The sequence below is a fragment of the Alligator mississippiensis genome, chromosome 5, assembly GCF_030867095.1.
Source record: "Alligator mississippiensis isolate rAllMis1 chromosome 5, rAllMis1, whole genome shotgun sequence".
Classification (NCBI taxonomy): domain Eukaryota; kingdom Metazoa; phylum Chordata; order Crocodylia; family Alligatoridae; genus Alligator; species Alligator mississippiensis.
The window spans coordinates 75,108,863-75,125,371 of NC_081828.1; the positions used below are offsets into that span (position 1 = coordinate 75,108,863).

Genomic DNA, 16,509 nt, shown 5'->3' on the forward strand with positions numbered 1-16,509 from the left:
TGGACTCTGTGTACAACTCTGGTGGAATCCATGCCATTTGGTGCATGCTTTTGCACTAAAAACCAGTAACCCCATGACTTAAGTCACCTGCAGCAAGGTTCATATATGCTTTCTGTTCCTGTTTCTTGTGCTAACTCCATGTCTACACATCTTTCTGTAGTCAGCATGATCATATTTAGATCTAATGCTGCCATGGGTGATGACAGATACGTCCAGATGTCTTGTATTTCATTCACTGTGGACTGAAGATTCAGGTAGAACTCCTCTACTTTCCCTTGCCTCTTCGGTGGGCGCGGGCCAAATGACAATGGATTGTTTCCAAGCTTGAAATCAATTGAGGAGGGCCAAGGATGTCTTGGGGTACCTTTCACTGGACCCGTGGTTTGGGCAGTGCGGGGAGAGCCGTTGGACCAGGCGCTGCTCAGGGCCCACCCATGCAGCTGGGCCCATGAACACTTCTCCCGAACGACCCTGCCTCCGACGTTCCCTGCAGCACCCGGCAGCAGCAACCCTCCACCTGAAACCTAAACCTACTACCCCCCCGCATTTTTAGGTTGCCATGTTCGCAGGGTCAACGGGCCAAGCAGCCTATTCCGCCTCGATTGCCAACGGGGAGAACCGAGACTCCCGCGTCCTTAAGGCTCGGCGGATGCACTCGCGCCTGGCGTCTCAGCTCGGGGGTGGAGCTCTGCTGCCCCGCCCCGTCTCCATGGCAGCGGCCGGAAGGAACGGCGCGCGCAGGCTGACACGACGCGGCGCGGGGTGGGAGCTTGACAGGGCAGGGAGCGAGGGCGGAAGTGGGCCGGGCAGGCACCTTCCGCTTCCGGTGCGGAGTCCTCCTGTGGTTGCTTCCCCCTCCCCTTCCCTCCTTCCGTGGCGCCGAGGGGCCCCGGGGCTTCCGGGGCCATAGAGGGGGGCTAGAGTGGCCCCCAGCGAGAGGGGCCCGACCGCGACCCACCCGCCCGCCCGCGGAACGCCGCCGCCGTCTCGGGCATGTCCGCGCGGGGCCGCCGCCGCTGGCTCTGAGGCTGGAGCGGGCCGGGGCGGGCGGGGGAGACGCTCGAGACCCCCGGCCCCGCCCCGCCCCGCCTGCGGCAGCGGCAGCGGCAGCACCCAGGAGTCCGGGTGACTGGGCTCGGCCTGGCCCGGCAGACCGCGGCGGGGAGGTGAGTGCGGCCGCGGGGCGAGGGCCTGGCAGGGCGCAGCCTGCGCCGGAGTCCAAAGTCCTCCCGGGAGCGAGGCCAGGCCCTGCGCGGAGGGACAGAGTCCGCGGGTGGGGCCGTGGCTGCTGCTCCGACCCATCAGGCCCTTCCCTGCCCTGCGTGGGGAGCCCGGGCTGGGCGGTTGCGGGACCCTACTGGGTGCCAGGGAGCACCGGGCCGGCAGGGGAAAGGGAGGTGTTGTGACCCACCCCGGTGGCACTAACTGGCTGGGCAGCAGCAGCAGCCAGGGTGACCCCTGCCTCAGCTCTTCCCTCTCCCAGGCTCCCAAAAGCTGTCAAGTACCTGCTTCTGCTGCCCAGGGCCAGGCCCAGCTGGGGTGGCCCCACTCATGCTGGGGACTGGTGGGGGAGGGAGGGGACCTACTGCCTTGGGTCTAGCCTGTTATCCCTTCTCCCTTGGTGAGCAGGAGGGACTGGTCTGTGCTTCCTAGCAGGACCTTGCTGGCCCAGAGCTGCATCAGCTGTGTGTATGTGATGGGGAGGGGGACTCTGGCAGGTGGTGCTCGGGAGGAGATTGTAGCCCTGATGCTATCTGCAAGCCAGAGGTAGCCCGTGCCTCAGCCCCTGGGAGGGTCTGTCTTTCCTCCAGTTTATCTGTGAGCCTTCCCATATTCCTACTGGAGTCAGTTTCATGGTTCTACTCCTCCCAGGACCACTGACCAGAGCTTTGTCTGTTTCTGCCCCAGCAGAACTAAGTTGGGCAGGACAGGGGCCAGATTCTGCTCCTCAGAGTGGGGGCAGGGGGAGGAGGGGGGCACTGAGGCTCACCTTAGAGACACTGCTGTGGGTCCCTGTGCCTGCAGCAGTGGGGAGACACTTGAGGCTGTCTCCCTTTCCTGTCCTGGTTCCTCTGAGTGTGCAGGTGTCCCTGAGCAGAGCTCCTGTGCTTGTTACAGGTGCTGGAGACATGGCCTTGGGGCAAGGTGCCTGGGTTCCATTTCCCCCTTCACTGCCAACCTGCTGTAGGCAAGACCCTTCTTCAGTGAGACCCCTGTTTCCCTGCCTCACCTGCTGCCTGTCTGGTCTGCTTAGATACCTGCCTTTCTCAGGACCTGGGTAGTACCAGCTGGGATAGGGCCCTACTAATTCTTGGGTAGCTGGCCCTTTGGGTATGGCTGGCCCAGGAGAATGTGAGCTGGGACTCTGGGTGCATGGGTTCCTGCACGGGTCTGTGTGGTAAGAGTTGGGGATGAATGTATCTGGATGCTGAGGCCTGTGAGGAAATCCTGGCTTTAAGTTTGTCTCCTCTTTAACTCTGGCAGACGCTTCCTCAGCTCAGCTTCTGGCAATCTGGGCTTTCCTTGCCTTTACCTTCTCCATTATCTGCCCAAGGGGGTGGGAGGTTGGGAGCCAGGATGCTTGGGGTCTTTTTCCAGATCTGTTCACAAATCCTTTCTGCTTTCCTGGGCTTTGGTTTGCTGCTCTGTAGAACAGGGCTGATGACATTAATCCTGGGGGCTGGGGGGCTGGTGAGTGTTGCATTCTCTAGGCTCCTGATGTCTTGGGGTGTACTTGCCCAGATGATCCAGTGGGGTTGGGGGCTCTCCCAGGTGGCTCCCAGCCCCTCGCCCTAACTGCTTTCAACCTGGGCTTCCCAGCACTAGGAACATCCTGAGCTGGGGCTGTGAGTGGGGGCTGGCTGCCCCTCAGGGACTTTGGGTTGTCTCTTTTAGCTTAGGGCCATGATGGACACTAGAGGATGCTACTGGGGTCACTGGGGGGGGTCTTGCTATTTTCCTTATAGCACTTTGCCCAGCTCTGGTAGAGGGCACATTCAAGTGTCTTCCATGGAGTCCAAGCCTCTCATGCCTCACGTCTCAAGCTCCTGGTGCAGGACTAGCCCAAGGGGAAGGAAGTGGGGGCCTTCTGCATTTCTGAGGTGTGAGTCATGGGACAAGGAGCTGTGAGGCTTCCTTCCTTCCTGCAGCAGCACTGTGCTGGACTTGGCTCAGCACGGGCTCCTTTGCCTGGAGGATCCCTGTGGAGGATCCCCTTGCCTAGTGCTGAGATGCATCTGCCTTTGAGGTAGGGGTGTCCATGTAAAAGGGGGTACTCTTGTGGTTGGAGTGCCCACATGGAGCATTTGAGGCACTGTTTCTCAGAGTTTTGGTACCTGGGGAACTTTCATTTTCTGCATTTAAAACTGGCAGCACCGTTCACTTGCCAGTCTGTGGGCCTGGTCCTGCTGTGCAGGGCCTACATGGCTGGGGCCTCATCCTGTTTGTTTCCTGTGGCACACTTCTACCACTTTTACAGTACACTCTTTGGGACTCGCTGACTTGGGGGTCACTGTTCCCATTTCCCAAGGGTGAGGGTCTAAACTCGACTTTTCACTCCTCAGAGGGTGGTCCTGTGGGTCCTACCTGGCATCCTAGTTGCAGCAACTTTCCCTTACCCCCAGAAGGTGGCCCCTACTCATCTCTCAGGGGTCTGCACGTGCTGGGGACGGGTGGGACATGGGCACGTGTAGCCATCCTGGAGCCCTTGGCTGCCCTCCCCAGGGCAGCACCTGGCTGTTTGTGGCATAGTGGGGCTTGGTTCTCTACTGGGTCCATGTCCCATGCTGCCTGAAGGGCAACTGCATTCCACTTAGAAGTCCCAGAGGTGGGACTGTCCTTTGCTGATCCAGGGCTCAGCTTGGCCTGGGACCAGGGAACTAGCCTTGGATGAGGTGTGGGAACCTAGGCATTCTGGCTCCTTGCTGCTTCCCAGGATGCTGTGCTGTTGGTGTGCAGGTGTGGGCACTGTCCATGATGCCCCCCAATCTCTCTGTTGCAGATGTGGCCCTGACTGGTAGCCATGCCAGCCTGTTGACATGGAGCTGTGAGCTCCCCTTTAACACCGGCAGTTTCATTGCCACCCCAGCCCTCACCCCCAGCTCTACAGACACAAAGGCCTTCTCTGAAGCCCCTGCTGGACTGAGGGGCCCTGCCCCCACTTGCCTGTCTCCCAGTGCCAGACCCACCCTGCTGTCACCATGTCGACTTCGTCACTTCGGCGCCAGATGAAGAATATTGTGCACAACTACTCAGAGGCAGAGATCAAGGTGCGGGAGGCTACATCCAATGACCCATGGGGCCCGTCTAGCTCGCTCATGTCCGAGATAGCTGACCTCACCTACAACGTGGTTGCATTCTCTGAGATCATGAGCATGATCTGGAAACGCCTCAATGACCATGGCAAGAACTGGCGCCACGTCTACAAGGTAATGCCCTGCTGCAGCTTCAGCCACTGGAATCTGGGCATCTGGGATCCCTGCCATCCCCACATCTCCCCTCTCAGACTGGAAGAGAACCTGGGTGTCCTGGCTCCCAAACTGCTTGCTTTAAGCCAGCAGGCCTCCCCAAGCTGTGCATATCCCAAGTGTCCTGGCTCCCAGAACCCACTGTTGCTGTAACCCACCAGATCTCCTTCCCTGAGGTGAAGAAAAGCTCCTAGGTCCCTCTACTCTAGCCCTTTGGGCACTACCTGCCTTGCTACTTGCTGCCTTCAATGTGGCTTTTACAGTTATGTGATCACAGAATCATTAGATACATCTTACGAGGTTGAGTGCCCTGGCAGTGGGACCCTGTACCTGAGCACAGGTGGTGCTGGGGCCAGCTGAGTGTCATGGCTGGGTGATGGTTTTGGGCCACATAGCCCAGCCTGGTTTTGGGCCACATGGCTACAGCCTCCCTGTGGCCTGGTCCAGGGTTGCCTGTGTGGGGCAGGGACTCTGATTGCTGTTATGGGGACCTGGGAGAGTCACAGGGTACCTAGGCTATGGTGGTAGTGGGGTGAATGAAAGCTGCATATTGGGGTGGGCTGTTGGGGTGGGGTGGGCTGCAGCAGGCACGTAGTGGTGTGTGGCAGGCTGGGGTTGGCAGTAGTAGCATGGGATAGGCCATGGTGGACAAAGTGAAGCAGGCCATGACAGGTGCACTTCCCCTGTCCCCACCCCCCTGAGTTACTCCCCTCCTCCTCTACCCAGGCCATGACGCTAATGGAGTACCTGATCAAGACAGGCTCAGAGCGTGTGGCACAGCAGTGCAAGGAGAACATCTACGCTATCCAGACCCTGAAGGACTTCCAGTACGTTGACCGTGATGGCAAGGACCAGGGGGTCAACGTGCGTGAGAAAGCCAAGCAGCTGGTGGCTCTGCTCAAGGACGATGAGCGTCTCAAGGAGGAGCGTGCCCATGCCCTCAAGACTAAGGAGAAGCTGGCCCAGACGTCCACAGGTGAGAGGGGAGGGTTGGGGCTGACTGTTCCCACCTAACGTCACAAGCAGCCATCTGTCCTGCTTGGCCACATCTGTGGGGGGTGGTGTCCTGCAGTGTAAGAGGTACCTTGGGGAGGGCATGCTGGTACCCTGAAGGAGGGGCTGGGGCAGCAGCATCCCCAGTGCCTTGTGGGAAGAGCTGCTCTAGTGGCCGTGGTGCCTCTGGTCCTGGGATCTCACCTGGCATTGTCCGTATGTTGTCACTTCTGAGTGCAGTGTTACACCAGCCCCCAGTGTCCCACACAGTACTGGTACTGCCTGTGCACCCTACACTTCTGCTCCGTATTCTGCCCCCCACAACTGGACCTGGGGTATTTGACACAACAGTCACCAGAGGCAGCTGCATCTGTTTCCAGGGAGGGATCCCTGTATACCAAGACCCCAGTGTACCCCACTTTAAAATCAGCTACATCTCAGTGCTGGGAGATGAGACCCTGTATAAACAGCTCCCAACCTGTTGCACCCCAGCAATCACTGCATCTTAGTGCTAGGTGAGGGATCTGTTTTAAACCAGGCCCTGACATATCCCATCCCAGAAGTGGCTGCGTCTTGCCACTGGGCAAGCATTTTTCCTGGGAAAAGTCTCCTTTCCCTACTGCAGAAACAGCTGCATCTTAGCCTGCCTGCTGCTGCTGGGTGTGACTAAGTTGCCTTATGTCTGATGTGACTGGTGGGGTCAAGCTTTGTGTTGTGTGAATGAAGATTGCTTGGGTGGCGGGTTGGGAGTGAGCGGCATCAGTAGGCAGTGTGTTTAATCCTCCTCTTGCTGCTGCCTAGGGCATTTGGAGGGTCTCCCAGGTGCCAGGACACCCTGAGCCTTCACTCATGTATCTTGTGGATCTGAGCTCACTGGCTGTGCCCTGTCCCACCCTGGGGAGCAAGGAGACATGTTCCTTGGGATGGGGCAGCTGCAGGGTGCTGGACTGATCCTGCCTCACCTCAGAGCAGGAGGCCTTTCCTGGGCAGGTGGGTTGGAAGCTTGGTGGGGCCGTGTCAGCCACCGGTTGCCTTCTGCAGCACCAGCACTTCCTGCCCACCTTGCACAGCTGCTTTGTACTTTGCCTCCCCAGTTGGTCTAGGGTTCCCTGCCCTCCCCACACAGGAACCCCTGCCCTGAAGGAAGTCAATCCAAAAATCTTCCCTGCTCCTCCCCATTTCCTGCCAGAACCAGGAAGTGCTGCCAATGCAAAGTGCAGGCCCAGAGACAGACTTTGCCTTATGCCATGCCTCATTCCTAACCAGTGTCCCTATCCCTGCCCCTCCACATGACTCCCATGTGCTCCCACCCTGCCAATGCTTCTCACTTCTGCCCTGTATCTCTCTGCCCCCTCAGCCCTGGGGTCTGCTTTGTTAGCTCTAATCAGTAGCACTGAAGGAGTTAATGCATGGCTTTCTCCCCCTCCTGTCAGTGTGGGTGTCTTGCCTTCTCCCTACCCCAGCTGTGTTGCCAGCAACCTTTGACCTGTCTGGCAGGGCATGGGTGCCAAGGGGGTAGGGCCCTGTTGGAAGGGTGGAGGTAGGAACTGGGCCAGGCCCTTAGAGACAGGGAATGCAGTGTCCCCCTACTCTTGTAGCTCAGGCTCAGTGGGGGTTCTCAGCCTGGAGTTCTCAGCCTTCCTTCTGGGAAAGGTCTCCCAGCTTGACTAGATCTTGCTTCTGGGTGCAGCGGGAGTCCTGAATCATCATGGGGGCAGTTCCCCACAACCCCTTGCTCCCAGCAGGATCCAGCTCCCTACCCTTCCCCCAGAGTAGCAGGGAGCCAAGTAGAAGATCTCTCCTCTAGGTGCCCCATTTGGGCACGCAGAGCCTCCTTGCCTTAAAGCAGGCCCTACTGCAGTGCTCTGACCCTTGCTGAGAGACTCAGCAAGATTAGGAACATCCTCGTTGTCATGGGCTGTGCTAAGGAAGTCTGACAGCTGGTGCCAGGGTGTCTGGTAAGTGGTCCCTGCCAGCCCCCATATGCATCAGGGCAAAGGGAAGAGGGCATCATGGGACCAGCTACATCTGTGTGAGGGGCCTTAAAGCATGTGGCCAGCAGAGGGCACTGCCCAGCACATATTAGCATGGCCTTGCATGCACTAAGAATCACTCTCAGAGGATGAGTTGTTATATTTGGGAACCACTGGGGAGCAGGGAATGGGGCTCAGGGTGCTGTACAGTGGGGAGGGTCCTACTTTTGTAAGTGCTACTTCTCACCTCTCATCCCAGCCTGTGGAGTCCCCTGGGGTTTTATCATTTGGGTGAGAAAATGGAGCTGCTCACTCTTGATTCTGTAAAATAATCTGGTTGCTCATATGGTGAGGGGGCCTTTCATAAGAAATTCCCCCAGGTGGCCGCTGCATCTCTGTGCCGAGTAAGGGGTCCCTGTGTAACCAGCCCCTGTCCCGGCCCTACCTAGCAGTGGCCAAATGCACAGTTCCATCTGTGAGAGGTGTTCTGTCTAATGGTTTAACCCTTTCTGCTCTGCAGCCTCCTCAGCCTCAAGTGCCAGTGCCCCCACAGATGCAGAGCAGGCCTGGCCGCAGAGCAGCGGGGAGGAGGAGCTGCAGTTACAGCTGGCATTGGCCATGAGCAAGGAGGAGGCTGAGCAGGTAAGGCGGAGCCGCCCACATGGGGCTGTGGAAGAGGGCCCTGGTGGGGTATTGGGAAGGTTGAATTTCTGTGGCCTAGGCAGTGGGTCCCTATTACATGGAGCTGGCTGCCCTTTGCTGACCCAGTCCAGGCCCCAAGGGAGTTGCTCAGGGTGGGGCTGATTAAGATTTGATTCTTCTGCCCACTCCAGCCTGCAAAATTCCCACCTTTAAGATAACTTTTGTGTCACCCACCTGCTCAGCTCTTTGCCCCCACTGCCAACCAAACACTGCTGTCCTCATGCTTCTAGTGATGTCAGTTTGGCTTATAGAGTGGGGAGCAGACAGCTGACAGAATGGGCTCAGTAGTGCCATGTCAAGACTGATGCTTTCTGGAGTGGGAAGGCCCCACTCCTCCCACCCTGTGAGCCAGCTAGAGTCCCTGTCTTAGGTGGTAACAGCCCCAGAAGCAAAGTGCCTCTGCCACACCTCCTCTGGGGCTGGATAGCACCAGTGCTGTCTGGAGGAGGAAGACCCTGTCCCATCCCCACTCTGAGATGACCAATTTCCTTCAGAAGCACAAGCCATGTTTGAGGTGGCGTGGGGGTGGAAACAGTTCCCATGAGAAAAGGCCCTGTGGAGTGCTGCATGTCCCTGGTTGGTGGTGTCTTACCAATTCTGGGTGACAGGTCTCAAAGGCTTTTGGGGCAGAGAATGAGGATTGGGATGGTTGGGAGCACATTGGCCTGGAGTGGGGATAGGGCTGGCATTGTCATCTTGTCCCATGCTCAGAGTAGGGGAGCAGGGCCACCCCCCACCCCCTCCGGCACAGAAATGGGGCCTACTGGCTGGCAGGCTCCTGGCTTAGGGATGTCGGTACTTGAAGGGGCAAGGCTGATGCCCCCATCTCCTGCAGCGACCACCTGCCATTGAAGACTCCAGGAAGAACAGCCATGGCTCTGCCCCTTGATCCCCTGTCCTGCTCTTCCCCACCCCCACTGTGTGCTTCCACTGGCCAGTGCCCCTCCCTGATGCACGCAGCCCTCCTGTCCCTGCCCTCTATCTCCCAGCACCAGCTGCCCCACACCTGTTTGATGTCTTCCCTGTGTCCCCATGTGTGCACCTCGTCTTCTGAGTTTAAGGGGTGGGTAAGTTGTGTCCCTTGGGCCTCCCTGGTCTGCCTTCTGTGTGCTGCACTCCTGTGGACACCCCTCCAGGCGTGTCCCCTGCTGCACCTTCACCATCTGCTCTCTCTGCACCCAGCCCCCTGCCGCAGCTGAAGAGGACCTGCAGCTCCAGCTTGCCCTTAGCTTGAGCAAGGAGGAGCACGACAAGGTTAGAGCCCCCCACCATCTAACAGACCCCGACCCCCTCACTTCACACTGTGCTAACCCTCCGTCTGCTAGAGCAGAGCTAACCTGATCTTGAGCCCACCAGGAGGCACCTTCCTTTCCTCTGGAAATTCCCTGCTGGGGCTGGTTGGGGCTAGGCAGTTTCACCCTCCTCTACACCAGAGTCAGTTTCCTGCCTGGGGTGGCCTCGTCACTGACAGTGGGGGCAACCCTGTCTCTGGGTCTCCTTGTCCCCCATTTGAGTTGGTGGTGGCATCCTGCAGTTCCTGGTCTGACCTTATAGAATGTAGAAGCATAGAGAAGTAGGACTGGAAGAGAGTGACCTCTGGAGATCATCTAGCCAAGCCCCTTGCCAGAAGTAGGATCATCCCTGTCCAAACCATCCTGTACACATCCATTGTCTAACCTCTTAGCAAAACTACACAGTCAACCCTGATACAAGCACAAGACATAATACCATAATCTGCTACAGGTAAAGCAGAGGGACCATGTTGACCAATGTCATGCTGCCACAAAGATTGTTAAAGTACTGTCCAGAGACCCCAGGAAGGGAGCCATGCACCTCACTACAGAGGAAGGCAAAAAACCCCCACAGTCTGTACCAATCTGACCATGGAGTAAAATTCCTTCCTGACCCTAAATATGGTGATTTGTCTGACCCTGAGCAGAGGGGCCAGACCCTCTAGCCAGGAATATTCAGGATATAAGATAACCCTGGTGCTTTCACACAGTAGAGTCTCACTGGCTCTAATGGATTTTCTGATGCTTCCTGTCCCAAGTGATGCAGGGCTGTCAGCCCACCACCATCACACCTCTTGCTGGATTCTGGAGGAATTCCAGCCCTACTGGGGGGAAGTGGAGGGTAGGGAGGAGTTGGGATATCTGTGTTCTTAGCTCAGGATGGGGAGTGTGATCTGAGAAGTCAGCAGTAGGTAGCACGTAGCCCAGGGCTTGTATGGGAAATGGGGCCTGAATCCAGATGTCCCTTACTCTCCTGGGGCTCGGTCCCCTTGACCCCCTAAGCCCTCCCATCCTACTTCCTCCAGCCCAGACCTGCAGGCTTAGGCTGTTCAGCCTTCTTCCATTTCTGGACAGTGCAACCCACTGGGTCCAGTCCCTCCCCGCTTTCCTACCCAGCTAGGCTGATAGGCACTGGCTCTTGAGTTCCTTCCATGTGGTGCCCTTCTGCTCCTGCCCCCCTGGCCTACTGCATCAGCTTCCAGTGGTGGGGCGGGTGATGCCTAGCCTCAGCCTTGAGGAGCAATGGAAGGTTCTGTCCGGTTTGCTACACGCTGGGTCGTTTGGATCTTTGGTGGTGGCTGCATCCTAATCTACCTCCTGTTAATCATTGTTAACCCCTGGCTAATCTCTGTCTGTCTGCCTGGATTCTCTTGTGTCTCCTCCTCTGCTTTGGCATGGATGATTGCCACCTTGTGGCTGCCTCGCACAGGGAATGATGTTGTGGGGGGCAACCTGGTTGGGAGGCTGGATTTGGGGAGCAGGGATGGCTTATTTGCTCTGGAGTGGGCCAGGTTGGTCAGTTGGGGTGACTCTCACCATATCCAGGCATTACCCAAGTGCCATGGGCCAGTGTGGAGGGGGCCATGCACGGGGGAGGGGTCTGTCCAGCCATACGGGACCTTGTCTTCTAGTTGGATTGAGGTGGCCTGGGGAGAGGCTGATCCCTTTCCCAATGCCTCCACACCTGGCTCTGCCTGGGGGAGTATCATTTAAGTATGGGCTGTGTGGCTCTGTGCAGAGGGTTCCAGGGCCCTCCACCCTGAGCTAGCCATGTATTAGGGCCCCAGGGGCCACCTCTCTGTGGCCCAGCCTGGAATGGAGCTTCATGGGAAATTAGGGTCTTGAAGGGTGAGGGTAACCAGCCCACCACCAGGTCAGATTATAGGGGCCATGTGTGAGGTGCAGCCAGCATGTAGTGTACACCACCCCACTTCTGTGCTGTGCAAGGCCAAAAGAGCTGGTGGGAACCAGGACTCCTGGGTTCTATCCCTGTTCTGTGGGAGAGTGTTGAGATCTGGTGGGTTAGAGCAGAGGGGTGCAGGGAGTCAGGACATCTGGGTTCTATTCGCAAGTTGTTTCCAGAGCTGGGCTATTAACCCTGTGTTTGCCAGTCAGGGGCAGCATCACCTCCGTGTTCTGGGGGTCTCTTGAGGGCCCCGCTCTTCTCAGCGTGTCCAGGTGCCTGCATACAGGTCAGCAGGAGGTGAGTCCCCAGTGCACTGGGCCCGCCTTGCCCCATGGGCACCTATGCTGATGCCATCTTTTCTTCCCCATCCATCAGGAGGAGCGCATCCGGCGAGGAGATGACCTGCGCCTCCAGATGGCCATTGAGGAGAGCAAGAAGGAGACTGTGCCGGCCCGGAGTGAGGAGGTATCCCTGTGTTAGCACCCTGCCAGGGAAGGGGAGGGGTGCAGGTGGCATGAAATCACCTGGTTCATTGTGGGAGAAGGGCTATTCTGCTGCTTGGGCCCACATTGGGGCTGGGACAGGACCACTGGTGATGAGTAGGGGGTGCACGTCCACCCCCTGACTCTAGCGTTCCCTAGCATTGGGGGCAGGCGAGAGCATTGGTGCCCACCCAGCGAGGAGGGCACCTGAGAGTGCCAGCCAGAGAGTGCACCAGGAGAAGCAGTCCCCCCACGGGCGATCATGCTGACCTGCAAGTGTCAGTGACACACCACTGTCAGTTGCGGGTTGGTGGGATTGGCCGCAGGGGGCACCCTCCTCAGCCACTGACTGTCTGTGACTTGGGAGGCACCAGTTGCCCACAGGCAGGACTGCCATAGCTTGGGCATAAGCGCTTGGGAGGGTTGCACTTGGGGATTGGAGTCTCACTCAAAGGCTCCCCTTACACAGCTATCATCAATGTAGTGGGGGTGCCACGGGAAGGAGTAGGGGTCACAGCAGTGCAGCCAGTTTCCAGTGCCAGGCTTCGGGTAGGCCTTGGAGGAGGGGGTTAATGGTTGGTATTGGTGCCTGAGGATTCCTCCTCTCACCATGCGCTGTCTCTCTCCTTGCAGTCATCACTGATGGACCTGGCTGACGTCTTCACAGCTCCAGCCCCCCCAGCCATAGGGGACCCCTGGAACACCACAGCCCCTGCTGACCCTTGGGGCACTTCTGGGCCTGCCCCAGCTGGGCCCCCAGCTGGGCCCCCAGCCTCTGACCCATGGGGTGGGACCCCTAGTGGCCCACCTCCCAGCAGCGACCCATGGGGGGCAGCTGCCCCCATCCCTGCTGTGGGCTCTGCAGATCCCTGGGGAGGTGACCAAACCACCACTAACTCGGATCCCTGGAATTCTGAAGGTGTGTATCTTCCCTGCACTGGGGGTGCCTGTCCCCATGGTCTCTGGGCTTCTGCCGTCTGGTGTAGGACCATTGAGCCATGCCCACCTTCCAGCATGCTCTACCCCAGCCTGTGGTTAGACCACATCCCACTGACAGCCAGCCACTGTCCTGCTTCATGGGAGGTGGCTCTGAAGGCCTGTGGCATGTTATGGGTTGGTCACAGTGCCATCACCCTGTTCCCAGATGGGATGGAAACTCAGGCATAGAGTGAGAACAGGGCTGAGCTACCAAGTGAACCCAGGAGTCCTGCATCCCCCATCTGGTACTTTGCCCACTTGGTGCTGCTGAACCCCCAGCAAGTTCCCCACAGACCCATGGGAACTGGCATCTGCATTCCCATCTTCAGCTCAAGCCGTGGATGTGGCAGCCCCCTTTGCAAGAGTGCCCTGCCCTAGTGGCACCTCTCGGCTAGGAACAGGTATCAGGAGGGAGTTGGGGGTCACTGATGGGTCCTGGTGTGGGAGGAATCCCTGGGTGGCCCTGTCTGAACCTGGGCTCCAGCCCCAAACAGGAGTGATCAGTTGTTACTGTCTCTGCGTGCATGCACTCTCATGCACCTTGCCTGTTTCTTGTGTGCAGTGGTGCCCCTCACTGTGTTGCTTCCCTCTCCAGGAGGGGGTGCTGCTGGGAGCGGAGCAGCTCCCACCAATGACCCATGGGCATCAGTCCCAGCTCCCACCCCCACTGCCCAGGTGAAGCCCCCACAGGACCCTTGGGCCCCAGCACAGACCTTCTCTGACCCTTGGGGAGGCTCTCCATCAAAGCCCAGCACCAATGGCACTGCAGGTATGTGGGCAGGGGTAGCAAGGGGGTAGGACATCTGGGTTCTTTCGCAACTTGGGGAAAGGAGTGGGGATGGTGGGTTATAGTAAGGGGGTGGTACAGGCAGCCAGGATGCCTGGGTACTTTCCTTACTGGACAGTAGCGAGGAAGGCCAATGGAGTCTGCTTAGAGCAGGATGGGGGGCTGGGATCAAGGACACCTGGGTTCTGTCCTAATTCGGGGAAAGCAGTGGGTCAAGCTGGGATAGGGACACGTGCCTTCCTCCCTTCCACTCCCTGCTAACGTGGTGCCTCCCTTGCAGCTGGTGGAGGCTTTGAGCAGTTCGGCAGCCCTGGTGAGACTGATGAGTTCTCTGACTTCGACAGTCTACGTACAACGCTACCCAAATCTGGGAGCAGCACAGGTAGGCAAGGCAAACCTCTCCTTGGGTGTGAGTTACCCCTGCCTTCCTGCACCCATAAGCACCCAGCTGGGTATGGGGGCACTGGGGATCCTTGCTAACTGCCCCACGTATGCCACTGGCCCCAGGTTATCTCCAGGATCAAGGCCAGTGCCCCCCTGTGGCTGTCATCCCTTGGCTTAACTTTTTGCTGTCCAGGTGCTGGGATCTGGCAGGGGGGCAGTTTGGGGGTATCCTCTACACCCCTTTCTCTGTCTGACCCTATGCGTCTCCCAGGAGAACTGGACCTGTTGGCAGGGGAGGTGCCAGTGTCACGTGTAGCTGGCACCAAGAGCCCCAGCACCTTCGACATGGCGGCTGTCGGGGGGTCACTGGCTGAGGTCTCCAAATCCACACGCAAGACCCCCGAGTCCTTCCTGGGACCCAATGCTGCCCTTGTCGACCTGGACTCACTTGTCTCTGCCAAGCCCCCTGCTGCCTCGACCGCCAAGACCTCCAACCCCTTCTTGCCCACCGGTGAGCATGGACAACCAGGATGCCTGGGTGGAGAGGAGTGTCCTCTGGTGGGTCAGAGCCAGGGAGGGAGTTGAGCCACAGCACTTGGGGCTTTCTCCCAGCTCTGGGAGGTTAATGGGGTCTGGTACGTTAGAGCAGGTAGGGGTTGGAGGTCAGGAGTCCTGGTTTGCTACTAGTTGTTGCCTGGTTCCCTGTTGTTTTGCCAGCTCTGGGGATGCCTATGGAAAAGATCTGTCTGGCACTGGACAGGGGTGGGGCCATCTCTCACCCTTTCCCCTTTCCTCAGGGGCAGCTCCAGTGGCGTCAGCAACAGCAGCAGGACCTGTGGCAGGCGCCTCAACCACCAACCCATTCCAGCAGCCTCAGGCGGCTTCCCTCACTCTCAGCCAGCTGCGCGTCAGCCCTGTAATGGCACTGGGGCAGCCTGGGCCAACTGCTGCCCCCTTTGCTGCTCCCATGGTCTCTGTCTCCCCTATGGCTCCTGGTGTGCCCCTCACCTCTGTCTCCCCTATGGTGGGAATGCAGCCCTTGGCACCTGTGCCCACACCTATGGGGCTGCCTCCCATGATGGCCCCACCACCTGTGGGATCTGGCACCACCTCAGCCCAGAGCCTGGCCAACACTAACCCCTTTCTGCTATAAGGGGATAGGCTGCTGACCCCTCCCCAGACAGGGCTGACCCTGGGCAGGGTATTATAGCCCCCCCATCTCCCTCCCATTGTTTCAGCCTCCCAGGGCCTCTGTCTCCTCCCCCTAGCCCTGGGGTATTAACAGGAGGGTCTGTGGGAGTGAATTACCCCTACCCCAGGGCTCTGCTTAACTGCTCCGTTCATGAGGTGGGAATGTTAAGCCCTGCCTTTCTATTTTCAGCCCTGGATTGGGGCAGGGCTTGAGCTTGGTCCTGTGTGGCTGCTCTGGGGGAGGGGGTGGGAGCTCTCTGGCCTGTGGGTCTTCAACCCTGCCTCCACCTTAAATTTCTGCCTTTAACCTGCCCGCTGTACCCTCTACCTTCATGAATTTTGGGTGCTGCCCCTTTAAATTATCATTGCTCCTTAGCTCTGAGACTCAAATCACACTAATGCCCCTGCAGCTTGGGCCCTTCAGGGGGCAGCTGCGGCCCCAGTGCACACACTAGGCGGCCCCTGCCTCCTCCCTGCCCCTGGAAGTCTTGATGCCTGGAAGGGGAGGACACTGTGCTGCCGCCCAGGGGGCTGCAGGACTGCCCAGGGGCAGGATCCCCCTTTCTCACGGGCAGCACTGGGACCTGCTTGGAGACCTAGGGCCAACTCCAGCCTGTGGGGCTGGCTGGAGAAGAAGGAACGAAGTCGGGTGAGCTACCCCCGCCCCCCCCAGGCCCGGCAGCTGTGGGGCTGGGCTGGGCTGCGGCTGCTCGTGTCTGCGCCCCGGGGGCGGATCTTGATCTCCTTCTCCTGGACCAAAGGCAGCCCTGCCGGGCCGGCTTCCCCTGCATGCTGTCCTCGCCCCGGCCCCGAGGTGGAAGTGGCTCGTGTGTGTGTTGCTGTGACGCTTGGACCCGGGCCCCCCCCCCCCCCCGCCCGGCAGCCCCGTGGGGGGCGCAGCAGCCGGCCACAGACCGCTCGCAGCCCCGTGTACGCGGAACATGCTCAAGTGATTCATAATAAATAATAAACGGAGTCTCCTGCGGCCGCTGCGCCGGGGGGTGGGGGCTGCGGAACTTTTAATGCGGCGCCTCCTCCTGGTTGGGGGCCTCTGCCTCTGCCTCCTCTTCTGGCTCCTCGTACGGCTCCGCCTCCTTGTCAGACTCCGGCTGCGGCTTCTTCCTGGCGCGCAGGAAGGCCCTGCGGGGAGCGGCGCTGGCACCCGGTCCCGAGCCCGGTCCTGATCCCGCCCCGCGCCCTTCGCCCCTCGCACTCACCAGGCGGCAGCCGCGAGGGCCAGGGCGGCGCCCAGGGTGCCCAGCACGGCGCCCACGATCACTGCCGCGCCTGCGGGGTACAGCGCGTTAGGGCGCTGCGCGGGGCGGGGCGCGGCGCGGCGCGGCGCGGCGCGGCGC

General features: G+C 59.1%; 1 protein-coding gene across 4 annotated transcripts; it reads left to right on the plus strand.

The window, feature by feature from the left end:
- Window positions 1-821: 821 nt before the first annotated feature.
- Window positions 822-16,130, plus strand: EPN1 (epsin 1). 4 transcript variants are annotated; one of them, XM_019488033.2, is made up of 13 exons: window positions 822-1,166; window positions 4,001-4,427; window positions 5,193-5,442; window positions 7,953-8,074; window positions 9,317-9,388; window positions 11,538-11,618; window positions 11,708-11,797; window positions 12,448-12,733; window positions 13,122-13,193; window positions 13,388-13,561; window positions 13,860-13,961; window positions 14,235-14,474; window positions 14,761-16,130. In XM_019488033.2, exons 2-13 carry the CDS (start codon window positions 4,200-4,202, stop codon window positions 15,114-15,116), a joined length of 2,073 nt encoding a protein of 690 aa, XP_019343578.1. In that variant the 5' UTR covers window positions 822-1,166; window positions 4,001-4,199; the 3' UTR covers window positions 15,117-16,130. The 4 variants fall into 4 exon arrangements, with proteins under 4 accessions (XP_019343578.1, XP_019343580.1, XP_014459608.1 ...); XM_014604122.3 differs by lacking the exon at window positions 13,122-13,193 and having other exon boundaries at window positions 823-1,166; XM_019488034.2 differs by lacking the exon at window positions 11,538-11,618 and having other exon boundaries at window positions 823-1,166.
- Window positions 16,131-16,509: the final 379 nt, after the last annotated feature.